The sequence below is a fragment of the Pelodiscus sinensis genome, chromosome 23 (genome assembly GCF_049634645.1).
Source record: "Pelodiscus sinensis isolate JC-2024 chromosome 23, ASM4963464v1, whole genome shotgun sequence".
NCBI classification, from domain to species: domain Eukaryota; kingdom Metazoa; phylum Chordata; order Testudines; family Trionychidae; genus Pelodiscus; species Pelodiscus sinensis.
In genome coordinates this window covers 16,189,806-16,209,817 of record NC_134733.1, presented here as the reverse complement: position 1 = coordinate 16,209,817, position 20,012 = coordinate 16,189,806, and the positions used below count along the sequence as shown (strand labels likewise).

Below are 20,012 nucleotides of genomic sequence, written 5' to 3'. Positions count from 1 at the left end.
AGAATTTGCAAAAGTTGACTTTCCCCTTAGCCGTGGCAATGCTGCTCCCAGCACCCAGGCAGCAGAATGTCTCAAGGTGAAGTCAGGCCTCTGGTTCTTTCTTTCCATTTGAAATGACTGACTGTGTAAATACCCTATAAATAGTATATGAGGGGGGAGAGATGAGTAGCCAGAGATTAGAGGCTTGTAAACTACTTGTAATTCATACCTTACCGTGAATGGTAAGTGGCAAAGTTTGAAGAGGCAATTACTCTCCTTAGCTGGTTATAGTGAGAGTGAGATCAAGGAGCATGTAAGAGGCTCTGTGATTTTTCTGTATTAATTAGCACTCAGCATATTACAACCCACTTCTGAAGTCTCCCCCCTTGTACTCTGGGTAAAGATATCCTACCTGCTCGGGTGGGGTGTCAGGCTTCAAAGCTTCCAAATCTCACTTTGTTTCACTTGATCATTTGTTGGAAGCTGATTTTCCATGAAGACTGAATTAGCCTTTCTGGCCACCATTGGGTTTTGAAGGCAGTACCTATCAGGATTTGATAAAGGATGCCTACCAAAGCAAAGAAAAAAATCCGGCAGTGTTCATTTTCCCTTTGGTATTGTGCACAGAAAAGCTTAACAGTTTGTTCTGTTGTTGCTTTTTAAAAACCTGTGGTCTTTTACTCTAAAAATTAAGATCCATGTTTACTCTTGAAGACTCAGTGATCACCTGGAGAACTGTAGCATAATGATTCAGAAAGCTCCAGGAAGTGAAATCTGATTGGCTGAGAGGGGAAGTGATTTTTATTTCAGTGGCCAGTTCATCGGATGAAGTGAGTTTTACCCACAAAAGCTCGTGGTTCTGTCTATTTGTGTTAGTCTCTAAGGTGCCACAGGACTACTCATTTTTAAAGATCAAGTTTTTGTTTTCAGCTGCTTAATCAGATGTCTGGGAGGCCCATATTTTCAATTAGGGGCTGAGAAAACTCCCTTTGCATGCACACACAGCTCTCTTGTCATCCATGGAGATCTCTAGGTAAATCTGGGAAGTGAAGCACTTGATATTTCTGGTATTCCTAAGGAAAAACAATACCTGTTAAGTAGGAGTCAGGTCAAATTTTTTCCCTTGCGGGGTCACTTTTAAAATGATTGTCTTGCTAGGCCCATGCAAAGAGCTTTTCTGTGTAGTCCAAGGAGGGACTTTCCAAGCCAAAGGTGCAATGAATTGATTGAGATGGTCTGGGAGCCAGTCCCATTTCAGTTTGGTTTGGTGCTTCAGCCACCCCGAGTCATTCACCTGCCAGGCATATCCTTCCTTTTCAAGCCACTGCTGTCTTGGGGTTGCAAAAGAGTCCTGAGATGACAGTGTTAGAAACTAGACTTTTGCAGGGAGCCAAATTCATCCGTGATGTTGCTCTGTTAGTCAGGGCAGCTGCACTAGGAAGGCGTCCATCTCACGCGGATGATGGGGGGCGATTTTATTTACTGTTGAGCCAAATTCAATAGTAAAAAGTAAATGTTGTTTGACAGCTGGCTGTGTGTGATTGTAATGCTGAAGCAAGACTGGAACAGCCCTGGCCCCTTGTGTCCTGGGTGTATCCACAGAGTAGTCATTGGCAGTGCAAAGCTCGCTGGCCCTGATGTGCAAGGACCACTTCCAGGAACAGGTGGAGGAATTGTCTCCACGGCCCATTCAGTCCTTAGCTTCCCTGCTGAGCTTGCCGCTGATATTCCCCACAAAGTGCACAGGAGGTATCTGGGTTTGAATCCCCCCTGTTATTTGGGGCCATTTGACCAAAGGTCCATCTAGCCCAGTATCCTGTCTTCTGACTGGCCAGTGCCAAATGCCCCAAAGGGTATGAACAGAACAGGGAATCATAAAGTGATCCCTCCCCTGAAGCCCATTCCCAGCTTCCAACAAACAGAAGTTAGAGGCACCATCTCTGTCCATCCTGGCTAATAGCCATGAATTTATCTAGTTCTTTTTTTAACCCTGTTAAAGTCCTGACCTTTACAACCTCCTTTGGCAAGGAGTTCCACAGGTTGAGTGTGCGCTGCATGAAGAAAAACTTCCTTTTGTTTGTTGAACGTTTCTTTAGTCACTTTCCCCACACCAGTTATGATTTTATAGACCTCTGTCATATCCCCCCTTAGTTGTCCCTTTTCTAAGCGGTAAAGTCCTGGTCTTAGTACTCTCTCCTCATATGGCAGCCATTCCATACCCCTCATAATTTTTGTTGCCTTTTTCTGTACTCTTTCCAATGCCAAGATCTCTTTTTCGATGTGAGGCGACCGCATCTGCATGCAGTATTCGAGATGTGGGTGTATCATGTAATCATATAGAGATATTAAGATATTCTCTGTCTTCTTCTCCCCAGCACCACTTCTTTCACCACTTCGCTCTTTCCTTGGTAGTCCCCCCAGCCAAGTAGTGCCTAGGTGCAAACCTGCTTATCTTGTGAGATCTGATAAGATCAGGGCTGCAGGCAGTAAGCTAATTATCCTTGCAACTCTCTGCTGGGGAAGCCAACAGTGGGGGAAGGATGGAAGTCAGAGCTAGTGGAGTTTGTATTTCTCTGTCAGCCAAAAGAATGGGATCTGGCTGCAGCCTAAGGTGAAAGGGTCAGATGTAAGCTGAAGGACAGCTGTGTTAGGGGGTGTCTACACTGCACCCTTACCTTGAAATAAGATACGCAATGTGCACTACGCAAATTGAGTAATTTCAAAATAGTTTATATAAAAAATTATTTAGAAATACATCGCTATTCTGAAACATCTCTTAACACCCTCAATGACATTGGAATAGCAAGCCGGTTATATTTTGAAATAATGGGCACACTCAAAAGACACAGAAAAGCTATTTCGGGTTATTTCTGGTCCCCTGAAAGATCTCCACAGTGTAGACATAACCTCACTGTGCTTAGCTTCCAAGGCAGCTGGATCCAACCCTTACCACTGCATTTGAGGAAAAGAATCCAGGGGAGCCTTTTGATGGCAGAACCCAAGTCAGGCTCTCTCAGCAACCAGAAGCACAAAATGTCATGACCAATATCACGGGGCCACTAGCCGGGACTGACCTTGGGCTTTCCAGTGCTAGACCCATCTGTTTCTTTTAACATTTCTGGTTGACGGTTCGGTTCAGTCTATGTCTTAGCTGAACAAATTCACCTGTTCCCAAAAGATTACTGGGGCCAGGACTACTTGGTTTGCATCTCACTTCATCTCCCTCTGAACTTCTTCTGTGCCACTTTCCTTTCTGTCTGAATCCAAACCAAGACCCAACCGTCCTTCCATTTGGTCAGGCCACCAGTGTCGCATGGCGGGCACCTACCACCTCTCGTCATGAGATCTGTGCGTTGCCTCCCCTGGGAGAGGATGCTCTCAATTCCCATTGAATTCAAGGAGATGTTATTGGCCTGACCAACTCTACAGGTATAAACACTGTACGACAGACTGGCCCTCAGCTGTATGCCTGTGGTGGATAGAACCCGCTCAGGCTGCGGGGTTGGTGTCTGATCCCCTGTGTCCGGGTCTCCTGACTGTCCATTCCTGACCCAATGTGCTGGGAGCCATGGCAGAGGAGAAGACAGTTGCTGTTTGCCCATCCCGTAATAGAGGTCAGCTTAGAACGGTGTTACCAGCATCGCCCCGCCCTCTGCAAGCAATTCATAGCAACTAGGGATGTTAAAATGTGTTTACTTATATAATTGTGTAATCACTCAAATTTTCAGCAGTTACATGTGGCGGAGGCAGGGTGGTGGGAACCCTCCCACTGCTGCCTCTGATACAGAGGCAGCGAGGGGGCTATGTGTAACTGTGCACGTTAACCGGCGAGTTCCACTTTCACATCATTCGATTTCCTCGGTCTTTCTGTCTCCACGCAGCTTGCAAGATTTTCTAATATTGTTTGTTTCCCAAAGAGCCTCACCTGCGTTTGTGTCCAGGAGCCGGAATTGAACACTGTGTCGTACGACCCTGTCACAACTGTCCCATTCTTCCCTTTCTATAGTGCCTTTCCCAACTTGTGCTTTGCCTGTAAGTCTAGAGGTCGAATCACCTGCCGCTTCCGTGCAGCTAAGCTCCCAACCCAACTCTGCCACCATAGTTCAGCTGGAGTAGCACTTCCTTGTGGGAGTAGGCTGCTTGACTCCAAAGGGATCTCTTGTGGGAGGAAGGGTGACAGGTGCGTGTCCTCAATGTGGATGAAAGGCAACCTTCTGAGCCGCACAACACTATTGAATTAGTGTGATGAAGAATAATTCCTCCAATTAAAAGCAGAGGGTCATTTGAGAGAGGCATTCCAGTTGGGATTTGGCTAGGATACTGAGTTTAACACCTCGGCTCTCATGAAAATTCTCACGAGACCCTTAAAATCCACATGTGGGCAGGCCCTTGGCTTCATGTCTTGTTAATAACCAAGAACATGTATAACCATGAATAGCCGCTATGGGATTTTTTCAGACCAAAAAACAGCGATATGTCATTTTAAATTAGTTCCAAACAAAATACATTCTGGGGGGGTAAATCATTTGGTTACTAATTATACAATGGGCCTGATTAGTGTCAATCAGGAGTGACTTCGCTGATGTCCAGGGCCTTCACACTGCTGGTGTAATCAATAATAGCAGGCCGAGGCCCGATTTGGATCTAGTCAAAGGCTAGTCATTATATTAAGTAAGCTGGGGTTGTTTTCCTAAACCAAGTATGTTAACTGCACTTCAGTTTATGGCAAGAGTGATGCAAACTGTAGACACTGTAGTTGTTCATTGAGCAAAAAGCTTAACTGCAGTAAATTTTGGCCAGTGTGATTCCTGGTGAGAGACATGTTTATTAACCTGTTCAAAAGTACCGGGATACTACCACTATACAAACATGCTCTTCCCCTCTCCCAACCTCCAAATCCTTTCTTGTGCTACTGATTATACGTAAAGTGATGAAGAGAGTGGGGCTTCAATTTAATGCCGTCGACTTGTCCACCATGTAAAGAATTTTTTTTTCATTTTGCTCAGCACAGACACTGAAAATGACGCTCGTCCGTTTCATTTTGATTTCCCATCGAGTTGCACCAATAAACTGGATCGCAAATGCACTTTAGCTTCCGCAAAGTTCCTCCCTTGCTCAGGGTACCATCTTTGCCACATTGAGCCCTACATTTTTATGATTCAACCTGCTGTGCTGCCGGCAATTCATTCTATGATGGGTGAGGCCAGGCAATGGCTTAAGGAGGCCCTGTGTGGTGGCATTGGGTTAAACTGGCTGCATTAGCCTGTGAGGGAGGCAGAGAGCCAGAGGGAATCAGAAGGCCTGGCCTGCCACCCAACTTCAGCCTAGTCTCTTATCTACCATGAGGGACACCAAGGGGACGTTAGTTTCTTGTCTGTTTCACATGCACTAGCAGAAATGCTTGTTGTATCTGGGTTGCAAGGTAATGTTAGGAGGTCTGATCCAAAGTCCACTAAACACTGTGACTGCGTCTACACTGGCATGATTTTGCACAAATACTTTTAACGGAAAAGTTTTTCCGTTAAAAGTATTTGCGCAAAAGAGCATCTACACTGGCATGTGCTTTTGCGCAAAAGCATACATGCCAGTGTAGACGCTCTCTTGCGCAAGAAATTAACGTTGCCTGTCTTCACTGGCCTCTTGCGCAAGAATACTTATCCATGAGCGGGAGCGTCAGAGTATTTGCGCAAGAAGCACTGATTTCGTACATTAGAACATCAGTGTTCTTGCGCAAATACTCGCGGCCAGTGTAGACAGGTGGCAAGATTTTGCGCAAAAGCATCTGCTTTTGCACAAAATCTTGCCAATGTAAACACAACCTGTGGCTATGTCTACACTGCAAGTTTTTGTGGCAGAAAATATGCTAATGAAGGGTTCATTAGCATGAGTCATGACATCATTAGCATATTTTCTGCTGTTTCTTTTTGTGCTAGATGTTTTTGCGCAAAAAGAAGCAGTGTAGCCGCTTCAGTTTTGCTCAAAACACCCGTTTTGTGCAAGATCCTTATGCTTCGCTGGGACAGGCATAAGGATCTTGCGCAAAACGGAAGCGGCTACACTGCTGCTTTTTGTACAAAAACCCCTTGCGCAAAAAGAAACGGCAGAAAATATGCTAATGATGTCGCAAGTCATGCTAATGAGTCCCCCATTAGCATATTTTCTGCCACAAAAACGTGAGTGTAGACAAAGCCTTTGGGATCTGGCTCCTAGAACCCGAGTCTCATGCAAGTCAAGGAGAAAGCTCCCACTGGGGGCAGCTTTGGGCCTATAAACAGTAAACCATGCAGCAGGGCCCATTCCCTGCAGCTGCCTTTGCTTTGCCTGGAGGCAGAGAGAGCGTGCTCTCAATTCTGGGCAATACCTGAGTTGGCTGCAAGCTCTCTCTAGCTGCCGGAGCCTGCATCTGCCAAGAAAAATAAAGAGGTTTGCATGCTTATTCCTAGGATTGCTCATGCATGCCATAGTAATTAAATAATAATACCACAAGGAGGGAACATTCATTTTAACCGTCAATCACCCTCACGCTAGAGAAATTGGGGAGTGTCGCGGCTGCCGTGCAGAGGGATTTGTAATTTAAGGACGTTGCCGGAGCGATGGGTTTTTTTCCTTCAGGTTTTTCTGGTTGTTTATTTCACTGGGCTGGGCCATCTGGGCTTTTTTATTCCCCCCCCCCCCCACACACACACACTTCTCCACTCCCCGCACCCCCAGTGTGGGGTCTGCTTTCTGGCTGACTTCTGTTCCATGCACAGAGGGCTGACGGCAGTCATTCATCTTCACTGTAAATGGATGGGTCAGCCCCGGAGCATCTGCCGGCCTGCTGGTTATTAAGGAGGGTGAGGGCTTCGCACCCAGGCTTCAGCCCCTTGCAGTCCATGGGCGTGCTTGGATCAGGCTCTTACATGGCCCCGGGTCTTCTGACCCACTACCAATCCAGCCTGGAGGTGACTGTTGATTTTCTGCCACGTGAGCCAGCCCTTTCCACCAGAGGCCAAATAATCCTGCCCTCCTTTCCGCTGGCACTCAGCCGCACTTTTGTTTTATTCCAATGCAGGCTTGAGGGAATGCACTGCACCACCTGCGCCAGGCACTCTTCTTAATAGGCTGTTTCCTTCTGCTGTATAAGCTGAACCACAGACTAGGAATGTTAGCGAGCGTGTAATGGATTAGTCGTGTAACTGCATCAAATCTTAGTGGTTACACTGTTATTGGATAGTTCTCCCAGGCGCTTTGCCCCACTTCCCGGGAGCCCCCTGCTACCACACGCTGCTGCCTCTGATACAGAGGCAGCAGCATGAAGTGGCAGGTGGGAGCTGGTATTTGAAGGGAGCTGGTTTAAAAACCAGCTCGCCGCTCAGACAGGCTCCTGCCAGCTGCCCTGCGCTGCTGCCTTTGATGTAGAGGCAACACTGCGGGGTGGCAGCAGCCCTTGTCCAGGCCTGGGCCTGCTGTGGACAGGGGCTGCTCTGTGGCATCCTCCCCACACACACACTATCAGAGGCAGCAGGGGAGGGAGGAGGCAGCTGGCTCCTGCCTCCCCTCCCAAAGAGGCAGCAAGTGGCGGGGAGTGCGTGTAGTCGATAGAATTAACCGATAAGGCCAGGCTTATCAGTTAATCATGTAGTCAACTACATGTTGGCATCCCTACCACAGACCCACTCACAGGGGGAAGAAAGGCACCAGCCAGACACTTGCCAGCCCTTCCTTTCATAGGGAGACATTAATCTCCAGACAATGAATGGCCACGCAACAGCTGGGCACGACCTAGAGCAAGATGCAGAGATGCTACATCCACCCAGTGTCTGAAAAGGACTTGAGCTGGAATCTCAGATCTGAACCCCCTTCCACTCCTTGAAGTTCAGATATAACCTTTGTTCCTAATCTTAGACATGATGGAACCATGAGCTGTGTTCTAAACAGTGCCTCTAAACATTAGGGAAGTTTTTGCATTTGGATCTTCGCAGCTTGGGCTGAACCCTCTGGGCCTGATCCATTCCTGAAAGGTGCTCAGCACCGGTCAAGGACCCAGCAAAGTCAGGGGAAGCAGATGCTCCTTTCTACAATTGCACATTTTTTGTTTGGGGCTGTTCTTAGAACGGTAAACGCTGGCCAATAGTGTGCAACTAGAAAGAGGCTCAAAGATATGGCCCAGAAGTTTTCATCGGGCCTCTTTGATTTCCTTCCTCCTGTTTTATAAACATTTCAATCAGTCAGGGAGCAGAAGCAATGTCATGCAAGCAGGGTGACCAGCTGGGACTATGCAGTGTAGGTGCCCAGCTCCCAATGACTTTTAAGGCGCATCCTGGTGCCTTACTCCCTTAGACTCTTTTGAAAGTTCCAGCCACAACTGCAAATAGTCTAAGGCGTAGCTGGGAGGAGCAGTGTGCTAAGACCTGACAGGCTAAAATACAGCATGCAACTGAATGGCAAGCCAAGTTGAAAAATCAGTCTGCACGCGCTCAGATTTTTTTCTCAGAATTTTTTTTCTCAGAATTTGCGTACTGAGAAAAGGACAAAGTTCACTGAATAAACAAGTTCCGATGAATGGTTCGTCCTGCTCTCATTTCAAGATGTCGGCTAAGCCTGAGTGCTTGGCGGGGTGTACCTGGCAGGCGAGACTGACACTAATTACTTGATGAAAGTGGAATGCATGAACAATTTGGAAAAAGGATGCAGGATGCCCACACTTTGGCTTGCAGTACAGACACGAGCTGTTTTACAAGTGTCTACCTGGAGGGAAGTGGGCTGCCGGAATAGAGCCCTTCTGTGGGGGTGGTTTCCATCTGTGGATCATGCCCAAACAGAAAATCACCTGCAAGATAGACACAGGGTTTGGCTCCCAGGTTTTCTGAGACGCTGCCCTTCCTCCCCTCAATTCCACAAAACATGTGTCACTTCCTGATTGATTGCCGTCTGGCAGCTTGTAAATCTTCTGTTGACTCAGTGATGTTGAAATAAAAAGAGTGGTGGTGACCTAATCTCTCTGATCAACGGAGGGATGCAGTTCTGTGCCAAGATTCATGCCTGGGGGGCATAGCTTTCTTGGCTGTGCACCACATTTGAAACCCCATTCTTAATAACCGCAAGATGGAATTCCAACAGACTCGACTCAACCTGTCATCCTGCTGAAAGAGGTGAATTCAGTTCCACACAGTTTACTTTCATAACATAAGAATGGCATGCTGGGTCAGTCCAAAGGTCCATCTAGCCCAGTGTCCTCTCTGCTGACAGTGGCCAATTCCAGATGCCCCAGAAGGAGGGATCACAACAGGTAATCCTCACTTGATCCCTCCCATCTCCTACTTCCAGAGAAAGAGAGGCTAGGGACACCATTCCTACCCATCCTGGCTAATAGCCATTGATGGGCCTAACCTCCATGAATCTATCTAGCTCTTATTTGAACCCTGTTAAAGTTTTATCTTTCACCGTATCCTCTGGCAAGGAGTTCCACAGGTTGACTGTGCGCTGTGTGAAGAAAAACTTCCTTTTGTTTGTTTTAAACCAGCTGCCTATTAATTTCATTTGGTGACCCCTAGTTCTTATATTGTGGGAATAAGTAAATGACTTTTCCTTATTTGCTTTTTCCATGCCAGTCATGATTTTATAGACCTCTATCATATCCCCCCTTAGTCTCCTCTTTTCTAAGCTGAAAAGTCCAAGTCTCTTTAATCTCTCTTCATATGGGACCTGTTTCAAACTCCTAATAGTTTTTCTTGCCCTTTTCTGAACCTTTTCCAATGCTATGGCTCTTTCAAACGAGACCTTACAAAATGTGGTGTTCTCTCAGGAAGGACATAAAGATAGAATTTGCCCTGATGTCTTTAGTCAAAAATTTCCATCCCCTGCTTCCCTCTTCTACTCTTGGGCTATGTCTAGACTGGCCAGTTTTTCCGGAAAATCAGCCGCTTTTCCGGGAAAACTTGCCAGCTGTCTACACTGGCCGCTTGAATTTCCGCAAAAGCACTGACGATCTCATGTAAGATTGTCAGTGTTTTTGCGGAAATACTATGCTGCTCCCGTTCGGGCAAAAGTCTTTTTCTGAAAAACTTTTGTGCAAAAGGGCCAGTATAGACAGCAGAGATTTGTTTTCCACAAAAAAGCCCCGATCGCGAAAATGGCGATAGGGACTTTTTTGCGGAAAAGCGCATCTAGATTGGCCACGGACGCTTTTCTGCAAAAAGTGCTTTTGTGGAAAAGCGTCCTGCCAATCTAGACACTATTTTCTGAAAATGCTTTTAATGGAAAACTTTTCCGTTAAAAGCATTTCCGGAAAATCATGCCAGTCTAGACGTAGCCCTGTTGTACAGTGTGCTGTATTCCAGCTAGTTAATACCCTCCTCTCTAGAGGTGGCTGTGTTCTTGGCAATGTGTTTTTGTGTTTTTCATCCTGAAGAATAATCTATACGTGTAAAACAACGATATACAGTTTCATTAAACATAATGCACCAGGGGAGTACTCCAGAAAGTACCTGTGTTGGACAAGGCATGTGAGGTTTTATCTTTTATTGCACCAGCATCTGCTGGGGAAAGAGACAAGGTTTCAAGCTCCACAGAGCTCTTCCTCGGGTTTTAGGCAGCTAAATGAGATGGCGCACTGACCAAGCCTGGCTGTTTGGCCAATGTCAAGTAATTTCCTACAGGGCGCAAGAACCCTGCAGATATTGAAGCACTTGTATCCATTCTCTTTGGGTAAAGCTGCCATGTTAATGCCACCTCTTCATACAGAATGGCAAATGTACCCTGACCTGAGCAGGCACAGGCTGAGCCCGGAGCCACACTGCAAAATTACATGGGTGCAGCAACGTTGCTCAGAGTTGTCAATAATGCCACCCCTGAGCAATGTCATTCTATTCACCTCTGCAGTGGTGTCGACAGCGCTACGTCAAGTTTCAGTGGGGGAGGTCTAGGTTGGATATTGGGAAAATCGATTTCACAAAGGGGTGTGTGTGTGAAGCACTGGAATGGGTTCCCTAGGGAGTGGGTGGAATCTCCATCCCTAGAGGTTTCTAAGTCCTGGCTTGACAAAACCCCGTATGGGAGGATTTAGTTGGCATTGGTCCTGCTTTGAGCAGGGAGTTGGACTCCATGACCTGAGGTCTCTTCCAGGCCTAGGATTCTATGAGCACCTGGCTTGGTGTCCAGAATAATTTCAGGTCCCCAAATGGAATCCTCTTCTTCTATCTATCCTAGAAGGACTCAGCCTCTTTCCTGCTAATAGAGGGCTTCTCTGACTCAGTCCAGCTCAAACCATTGGACTGCATTGCCTCCCAGCACTCTCCACCTTCCTCCCCTGTTGTTCTTTATATTAAAATAATGGCATCTTTTGTTTAATAATGAATTCACTTATGTTATTCCAACATTTCCCACGCAGTTTCTGCAAGTTGCAGCCTCCCTCTCTGCTCTTATGCTCTGGTCTGGAGCCCTTTCCCCACCCAGCCCCCCACATCCTTCCATAATGAGAATCCTCCCCACCCCCACTTCAAGTTCTGACTTGCTCTTTTTTTTGGAGATAGGCCTTGAATTGCCAAGTTCCGCTCTGTCTCTGAACTAAATGTCCTTCAGCATTCAGGGGGTTTGGATCAAGGATGTTAAATATTGGTTAACTGACTAGTTGATAGACACTTCCGCATTCCTCCTTGGTAATGTACAAGAGCCCCAGCAGGGCTTGTACATTTCACAAGAGGAACGTGAAACACCACATGCAGCCTGGGGCCTGCGGGAAGTCCTGCTGACTCCCGGCTGCATGCGGCATGCCAGCTTTGAAATGTACAGGAGTCCCCAGCAGGAGCTCTTGTGCATTTCAAATCTGCAGCACAGCATGGAGCCCGGGGTCAGCGGGGGACTCCATGCTGCGCTGTGGATTTGAAATGCCACGTGGAGCCAGGGTCAGCTGGGGACTCCATGCTGCGCTGTGGATTTGAAATGCCACGTGGAGCCAGGGTCAGCTAGGGACTCCCCAGCTGCCCCTGGGCTCCAAAGGGGCAGCGCCACACAGCTGAGCCCAGGCTCAGCTGTGCGGGGCTGCCCCTTTGAACTCCACCTCTGAGTTTCAAAGGGCAGCGCTGCCCCTTAGAAGTATTCCCTTCCTCTCCTCCCCCCCAGTTTGCTGCCTCTATCTGATAGAGGCAGCAAGCGGGGCGGGGGGGGGGGGGGGGAGGAGAGGGGAAGAGATTGACTAGTCGACTAGTCCTTAACATCCTTAGTTTGGATCCAGGGGGTTGGTAACTTTAGGCCTCCTTTACTCATTAGTTCTCCTGCTAGATACCAGACAGTAGTGCTGTCTGCATTTGGGATTCTTGTCAATGGATGAAGAGACACAATGACGTCCAATCTTTGTTCTCATTTCTCTTCAGATTCTAGAATCTCCTGATCCTCGAATCACAGATCCCCGGCGCACCTGGATCTCATTTGTACATCGCCCGGACGATGGCAACAACTCCAAAAGGAAATGCAAAGGGAGAGACAAGAAATTAGTAGGTTACCGCTAGACTATGATGCCGGATCACAAATATCTGTGTCCTGGGCAATGTTCCCCGTAAGCTGTGCACTGGGGCAGCCACCCAGGAGACATTCAAGTGCTGCCTTGCCGATTAGCAGAACGCCCACAACCAGCTGGCAGCAGGTGTTTCTATGGGTGGTACACATCCACACATGCCTCAGTGCACATAACAAAAATTGTTCAGCCCATAGATGGAAAAAATGAGTGAGAACATTGGTCCTAAGGTTTTTCCTTAAACTGCTGCTATAAATGGTGCTCTCTGTGTGCCTTCCCACCAAAGAGATGACTGCATTTTAGTGGTATTATATGTATTTATAGTTTGTAAAGCTTTTTGGGAAACTAGAACAAAATGTGCTATATAAATGTAAAGTGATGTGTGTCTGTGTGCATGAGTGTGTGTTTGCATTTATACAAAACACATATGCGGAGATACAGATATACACATATTCTACTTCTCGCAACAAATCTTTTAGAGCACCTATTTCTTGGGTGGAGACTTACCCTTTAACTGACAAGCATTAAGGCTCCGTAAAGTATTTTAGCCTCCACAGGTGCACGATATAGCAGAATGACTTGGTGGTTAGAGTACTGAACTGACTGCCAGGAGACCTGGTTTAACCACTGCTGTTCGGGGTAGCTTGGGAAAGTCTCTTTACTGTTCAATGCCTCGGTTTCCCCATTTGTGAAAAGGAGATAACAATATTGACCGCTTAGGTAAAATATTTTGAGACCTGCTGATGAAAAGCATTAGATAACGGCTGGGCATTATTATTATTTTTGAAGGCCGATGTGTTAATCAGTTTAGGACACAGAGGCCCTCTTCCAGGCAGTACAAATTAGTTACTTCTCCTTTCCAGGAGCCCTAGCTGGCATCCACAACAGTCACACCAAACACCCATTCTCATAGAATTACACCATCCTTATGTCATTGCAAGATTCGTAGGGTTGGAAGGATGCGATTTGTATCAGTAAATGCCAGTAAGCTTCAGTTGCATCATCCAGATGCAGTCCGAAAAAAAATAGTTCCATGGATAGTGACCAAAAATAGGCACCATCTGAACCATGCCTCATGAGAACCAGTCCCACCTTCATGTGTATGAAATGTATTGTAGAGCTGGTGTTTATGGAGCTGGAACGGGATGCCCATAAGTTAGCTTTAATTTTTAGAATCTCCTGCCTTTAAATAACTATTGTCAGACTCCCCTCCATAATTTCCCACAACTGCAGAAATTGAAATCAATGAGTTTGTTGCCAAGCCTAATGGATTTTATTTAACTATGTCTGGGGCCTTGCGAAACTCATGGCCATGAACAGTGCATCACGGACTGTGAAATCTGGTTTCCCACCATGACATCTGGCCTTTTGGGAGACCAGTGTTTCTCAAATTGTGGGTCCTGACCCAACAGGGATTTGCAGGGGGTGGCAAGGTTATTTTTGGGAGGTCTCAGTATTGCCACCCTTCCTTCTTCTACCTTCAGAGCTGGATGGCAGGGGAACAGTGGCCGTTGGCCGAGTGCCCAGCTCTGAAGGCAGCGACCTCTAGCAACAATGAAGAAGTAAGGAGTGCACTACCATACTATGCAACGCTGATGCCTTCAGACCTGGGAGACTGGAGAGTCGTGGTGCTAACCTAGGGCCCAGCTCTGAAGGCAGCAGTGCAGAAGTAAGGGTGGGATTGCCATACCCTGCCATCCTTACTTCTGCACCACTGCTGCTGGCAGCAGCTCTGCCATCAGACCTGGGCTCCTGGCCAGAAGCCACTGCTCTCTAGCTGCCCAGCTCTGAAAGCAGCACCGCCACCAGCAGCAGCACAGGAGTAAGGATAGCAGTAGTGCAATCCCCACCTCCCACTCCCCGCCAGACACATGTGCACGCAGAATTCCTTTTGGGGATAGGATCTCTACACGTACAACCCTGTGACATTTCACATTTCAGTAGCAGAAATCAAGAAATTTACTATTTTTAAAATCCTGTAACCATGACATTGACTAAAATGGACCGTGAATTTGGTAGGGCCCCAGCTATGTCATAAAGTGGCTCTGCTGCTCCCCCGGGCAATCAGCAGCAGCACCACAGAGAAAATAACAAACCCAGCCCCCAAAGGCTGGTGACATGCTGCCATCTGGGATGCTGGAAGGTAAAAACAGAAGGCGCAAACTCAAGTTCCCTCCAAAGACCCAAAGGAAAGGCCTGGCCTTGTAGCCTCTTATTCACATCACTCCTCAGGTGATCAGTCCTCTGTCTGGCAGTCCCAGATGGGCAGAGAGCCAGCCTGAGCCGTGGGTGCCATCCCAGACCTTCAGTTGCACCCCTGGTGAAGAAGGTCTACTCAGCTTGCAGGATGCAGCTCTTTGGTGGTGGCTTTGGTGTGTTGCTAGGAGTTACTGCCGGATCTCATTTCCATTGTCTTCTTTCGGCTATTTCCTTAGCGTGGCCTTGTCGGGCCCCCAGGGCCGCCGGGCCCCCAGGGACCTCCAGGAGCACCAGGGGCAGAAGTCACCCAGGAAGTCCTGCTGCAGGAGTTCAAGCAGATACTAAAAGGTAAAGGTGCTTGGAGCTGCATTTCTATCTCTCCTTCACACACCCACAAATGTGGCACCCACAGCCCCATCTCAAGTGAGTGGAAGCTCCTTTCATGAATGTCCTGATTCAGGGCAGTGCTTAAATTCCACTGACTTGACTTCACAAAGCCAATGGAGTTCTGAGCAGGTGCCTGGCTTAGCTTGCTTGCACAAGGTTGCAGGATATGGGCCTATGTTGGTCAACCTTCCCCTCTCTTCTCGTCAATGATATTAGGAAGAGGAATGGCTTAGGGAGTTCCAGGTGAGTGTAACAGAATGGAATGAGTAATATTCCCGAGGACAAGTGTTCAGAAATCAGGAAACTGATGTAAAAGTCATAAGACGGGGGCAGGAAACTGTGGACACTTTATTCATCTTCCGAATTTGGAAGCATGAGGGTCACTTTTTAAAGTTTATCCATGCAAATATAAAGGCTAGAAATGTGCTCATTCATCAAAAAGGAAAGCACAGATTTCCCCATGATTCCGAGAAGGCCAGGAACTGATGCTTTGGGAACAACCCAAACATTGGGTTGGCGATAGAACCAGGAGAGCTGGCGACATGGGACTAACATTTCTAAGCAGAGCAATAGCAATAAAGTTCCAGAGTGAGATCTTCTTTGGACTGGACTTGAAAGGGTCTGTCCAAAGGGGAGTGAGGGAGTTTCTGCATTGGGTCATTTAAGCTAGGACTAGAGAAAGCTTTGGCGAACATATGTAGGGACCAAGGTATGGACTAGAGGATGGAACAGGACTGTCCATACTGGCCATGTTAGGGCTAGAATGTAACCTCTTTATTATTCTTTATTATTTGTACTGCAGTAGCCCCAAGAATCCCAGTTTGGGCAGGGACCATCTTTTTTGTTCTGTACAGCGTCTACCAAAGAGCTTATAATCAAAGTATAATACGGGAAACAATACCAGGCCAGGGAGTGATCTCAGCTTCCTAGCTGTTGTCACATTTTTTTGTAGGTATTATGCTAAAGGAGAGATTTAAGGTGGGATCAGAAGGAGCGACAATGAGGTGGCTTTTCAGATATGTTTGAATATCGTTGGCTGCCAGCGTACAAATACTGTAGTCAATACACCTTAAAAACCATGAGTTTTTAAAAAATTGTGTACATTAGAAAAATGCTCCCCTGCTGCAGCTGTGATGGCTCAGTCCAAATCCAAGATGGCCCTTCCATGTTCTTTCTTTTCTTTACAGAAACCATTGACCGGCGGGCATCTCTGGCTATCTCAGCCCACCCCAGCCAACTGCCTCCGCTCCTGTTGTCCCTGGAGGAGACCGCGCCCTACAAACGGGTGGAGGAAGCGTTCCACTGCAAACTGAAAGGGCAGGTCGTTGTGGACAAGAAGACCCTGGTGGAACTTCAGAACTTCCAGTCGGTGAGCTGATAGCGCAGCCTGTGCTTGCAACATCCTACTGAGCCTGTGATACCTCTCTCCCCTAGAGCTGTTGTGGAGTGTTGTAAAAAGGGACAGCTTGGTTCCAGGATCCCATCTCTCTTCTCAGACCTGGCTGCTGGAAGTACAGCACTGGTCTTAACAGCTGGTTATGGTTGGGAAATGTGGCATCTTCTTACCCATCATAGCCAATTCTATACCCATTAAAATTAATGGGTAGCTTTGTCATTGACTTCATGACAAACAAGAGTATGCTTCTGGGTGTGTGTGTGTGTGTCTGTCTTGAGCCTAAAACTCTTCCCCAATGGAACATTCACCTCTGACCTCACACATCCAAACACTTGTCAGTTAGGTCTCGACTGTAGAATTTTTCTCACAGCTAATACTACTGTATCTAGGTTCTTCTACCATGCTCATCGCTGTAGTCGCAGATTGCCTCCTGGGAGTTGTTATAAGAATTTGTCTGCACATGGGGTTATTTAAGACTAGCTATTCCAGGATAACTATTTCAGACTTAATTCTATGTGTGGACACTCTTATTCCAGAATGAAAGTGCCTTTTTTTCCAAATTAGTTAATCGGGACTATCTGTTCCACTTTATATTTGCATTTTACCTTATTGTGGAATCATTTTCACATGTAGGCAAGCCCAAAGTGTTTGCAAGAACCATCCCCTGCCTCTCCAATCCCTGGTGTGAATGTATGGTTCCAGCAGTGACAAAAAGTCCATATCTCCACTAGACGGAAGATCGATTCTGCTGCGATCGATCTTCTGGAGTTTGATTTAGTGAGTTTAGTTAAGACTCACTAAATCAAACTCAGAGGATGCCCCCGCCAACTACCAGTACCCCTGCTTCTGCAAGGAATAAGGGAAGCTGATGGAAGCATTTGCTCCCATTGTTCTCTCGCTGTGGGAACAGTGGGGAAATGTGAAACAAGGTACCTCGACTCCAGCTACCTAATTAACATAGCTAGAGTTGCATATCTTGAGTTGATGTTCCTATGAGCGGAGACCTAGCCTGAGATGGGTTGCACTTTAAACTAAGCTTCCATTTATAAATAGCTTAGAAAGGGTGACTAAAGGGTTACTCAATGTTCTAAGCATAGAACAGATATGGTTAGAAGGACATTGGTAGGAGATGCTATTAATGGTTATAAACCATGGTTGTTAGCAACCTGTGGGCAATTGATTAACTATCTATGAAAACATCCATTGAGCCTTTATAAACTACTTGTAAATGGAATAATAATGTATAGTGTGGCTGTTAGTTGCAAAGGGATGAGTGAGTGATTATTATTATTATTATTAATAATAATAATAATAATAATAATAATTTTATTTTATTAATCTCATTATTACTGTTGGGCAGTCTTGATACAAGCTCTATGGACGCACAATTTCATGACTTCATTTTTACAGTCATTTTCCAGTAGAGTTGCTGGTTGCTATCAGTCACTCAGTCAACAGTCAGGTGTGTTCATGCTGTTAATTAGCAACTGTGCCACACCCCAAAAGTGGCTGCATTTCCATGGCAGCTGTACAGATGCCTGTCTCTGAAGGGGCCTATCCAACAGATCTTATTCAGTCAAGCAGTCCCATTGCTAATGAGACTCTTCAGGGCTGCAGGATTAGGGACACAGTTTGCAGACCGACTGGACTTCTCAGGCAAGGGGAGACAGCTGCCCACATTCTCTGGCATAGGAGCAAGGTTATACTTGGAAACATAGGCAGGGCCAGGGAGGGAGATGAGCTGTCTGGTTAATTAGGAGTGAGAATGTGAATCAAGACATCTGAGCAACCGACCTGTGGGCTGGGGTTTCCCAGGCCTTGTTATCAAGTCTGTTACGCCCATCCCCAGAGCTGGCAGATCAATGGGGCCTGTGTGTGCCAACGCTTCATTTCAGCGTCTGGACAAGAAGTGCCTGGGCATGTGCTAGGGCCATGGATCTCAGCCGGGGGTATGTCCCCTCTCCCCCGCCCGGGGTATACAGAGGTCTCAACCCACGGAGATATGTGCCTAGTTTTACAACAGGCACTGTTAAAAGCACAAACGAAGTCAGTACAAACGACTGTCCTATAGGGACTGGTTTATGCTATTCTGTGTACTAGCCCCTGAAAGGTAAGTACAATATCTATATTCCCATTGAACTATGTCATAATTATACGATAACATGCAAATGGGAGCAGTTTTTCAGGAACAGAGTTCTCTGACACTGTTGTATTTTTGTGTGTGATTTTGGACACACTTAGGTGACATTTGGGGGTGGGGACGCAAGACAAATCAGACACCTGAAAGGGGGACAGTCATCTGGAAGGGCTGAGAGCCACTGCTTTAAGGCGCCGCTCTAAGAGCTGAACTTTCAAGGCGTTGACGCTTTTCCAGTTTAAGTGGGAGGAAGCAACTCTGCTCCTTGGAGCCTGACCCAAAGCCCTTCAAAAGTCATGGAAAGACTCCCATTGCTTTCATGGGGCTTTGGGTCAGAACTGAGCCGTTCAAAAGTCTCCAGCACTGCAGCGTGGTGCCCCCAGTCTCCAGACGTGGGGGCATTCTAAGGGCAGCTGAGCTTCCTTCTCCCTGAGCCAGAGACTTCACAAGTCCTGCCCCTCTCTGCTATTCCCCGGTCTCACTAGATCCTTCCCCGGGGCGACTGCTGACAGGGGCCATGGGGCCCACCGACCACATGACCCACCCTGGAACCCTTGGTCCTTCCTGCCCTTGCTCCACCCCTGCCCCCTTCTTCCCACCTCCTCTCCTGAATGATGCAGCTCATGGGACTAGCAGAGCCACGGGTCCAGCACCAGCAGTGGGGGTCTGCCCCCTCCCTGCACTCACTGGCAGTGGTGGGGAAAGTGGAGCAACGTGGCCCCAGGTTTCTCGGCTCCCAGGCACAGCGCTCTGCTTCCTGCCAGTGAGTGTGGGGGCTGTCCCGCCCCTCCCCCGAGCGACGTGGCTGGGAGAGCAGAGCCAACTGGGGCCGTGAGGTGTCACCCCCCCCCCCCCGCTGCCTGTGAGTGCAGGGGGGCTGGATACCTGCCGCTGGTGCCAGCCCCCAGCAGCTAACTCCCGATTCCCCTGGACTCCTCCCAACCTTGGCATCGGGGTGTGCGTGTGCCCCCTTGTACTTCCATGCTTCACCCCAACCTCTGCCCTCACACACACACCTGCTGCTGCTCTCACCATGCCCTCAGTCTTACAGCATCTGAGATGAGTGGGTGGTATTCCTGCTCCTCCCTTTGAGCAACCTGTCTACCATGCTCCAAACATTCTGTTCTCCCAAGACCATCGCTTCCCCCAGCTGCGTTGGGGAACGTATTCTGCACAGGAAAGCTAAGATCGGGCACAGCTTCTAGTGTGCAATGAGATTCTAGCTTTACATTTGACTGAGGCCCAGGGAACGTGGCTGGAGCGATGCAAGACTCACCAGGACTAAGAGGGTGCTCCTTGGGCTGAGCAGGGCAGGGAGGAAGCCTGGTATCTCTCCTGGCTTGAGGTCAGGCTAAACTCATTGGCTGTGTCTACATTGGCATCCCTTTCCGGAAAAGGGATGCTAATGTGACGAGTCGGAA

The 20,012-nt window shown here is 47.6% G+C and overlaps 1 protein-coding gene across 2 annotated transcripts in view; it reads left to right on the top strand.

The window, feature by feature from the left end:
- The window catches only part of C1QTNF12 (C1q and TNF related 12), a 44,492-nt gene that overhangs the window by 4,197 nt on the left and 20,283 nt on the right, over positions 1 to 20,012 (top strand). The window contains exons 2-4 of one of the 2 annotated variants that reach the window (XM_006127143.2): positions 12,333 to 12,452; positions 14,908 to 15,019; positions 16,246 to 16,427. In XM_006127143.2, coding sequence (XP_006127205.2) covers positions 12,333 to 12,452; positions 14,908 to 15,019; positions 16,246 to 16,427 — 414 coding nt within the window. The remainder of the gene's footprint in view (positions 1 to 12,332; positions 12,453 to 14,907; positions 15,020 to 16,245; positions 16,428 to 20,012) is intronic. The other variant, XM_075906352.1, reaches the window with a different exon arrangement.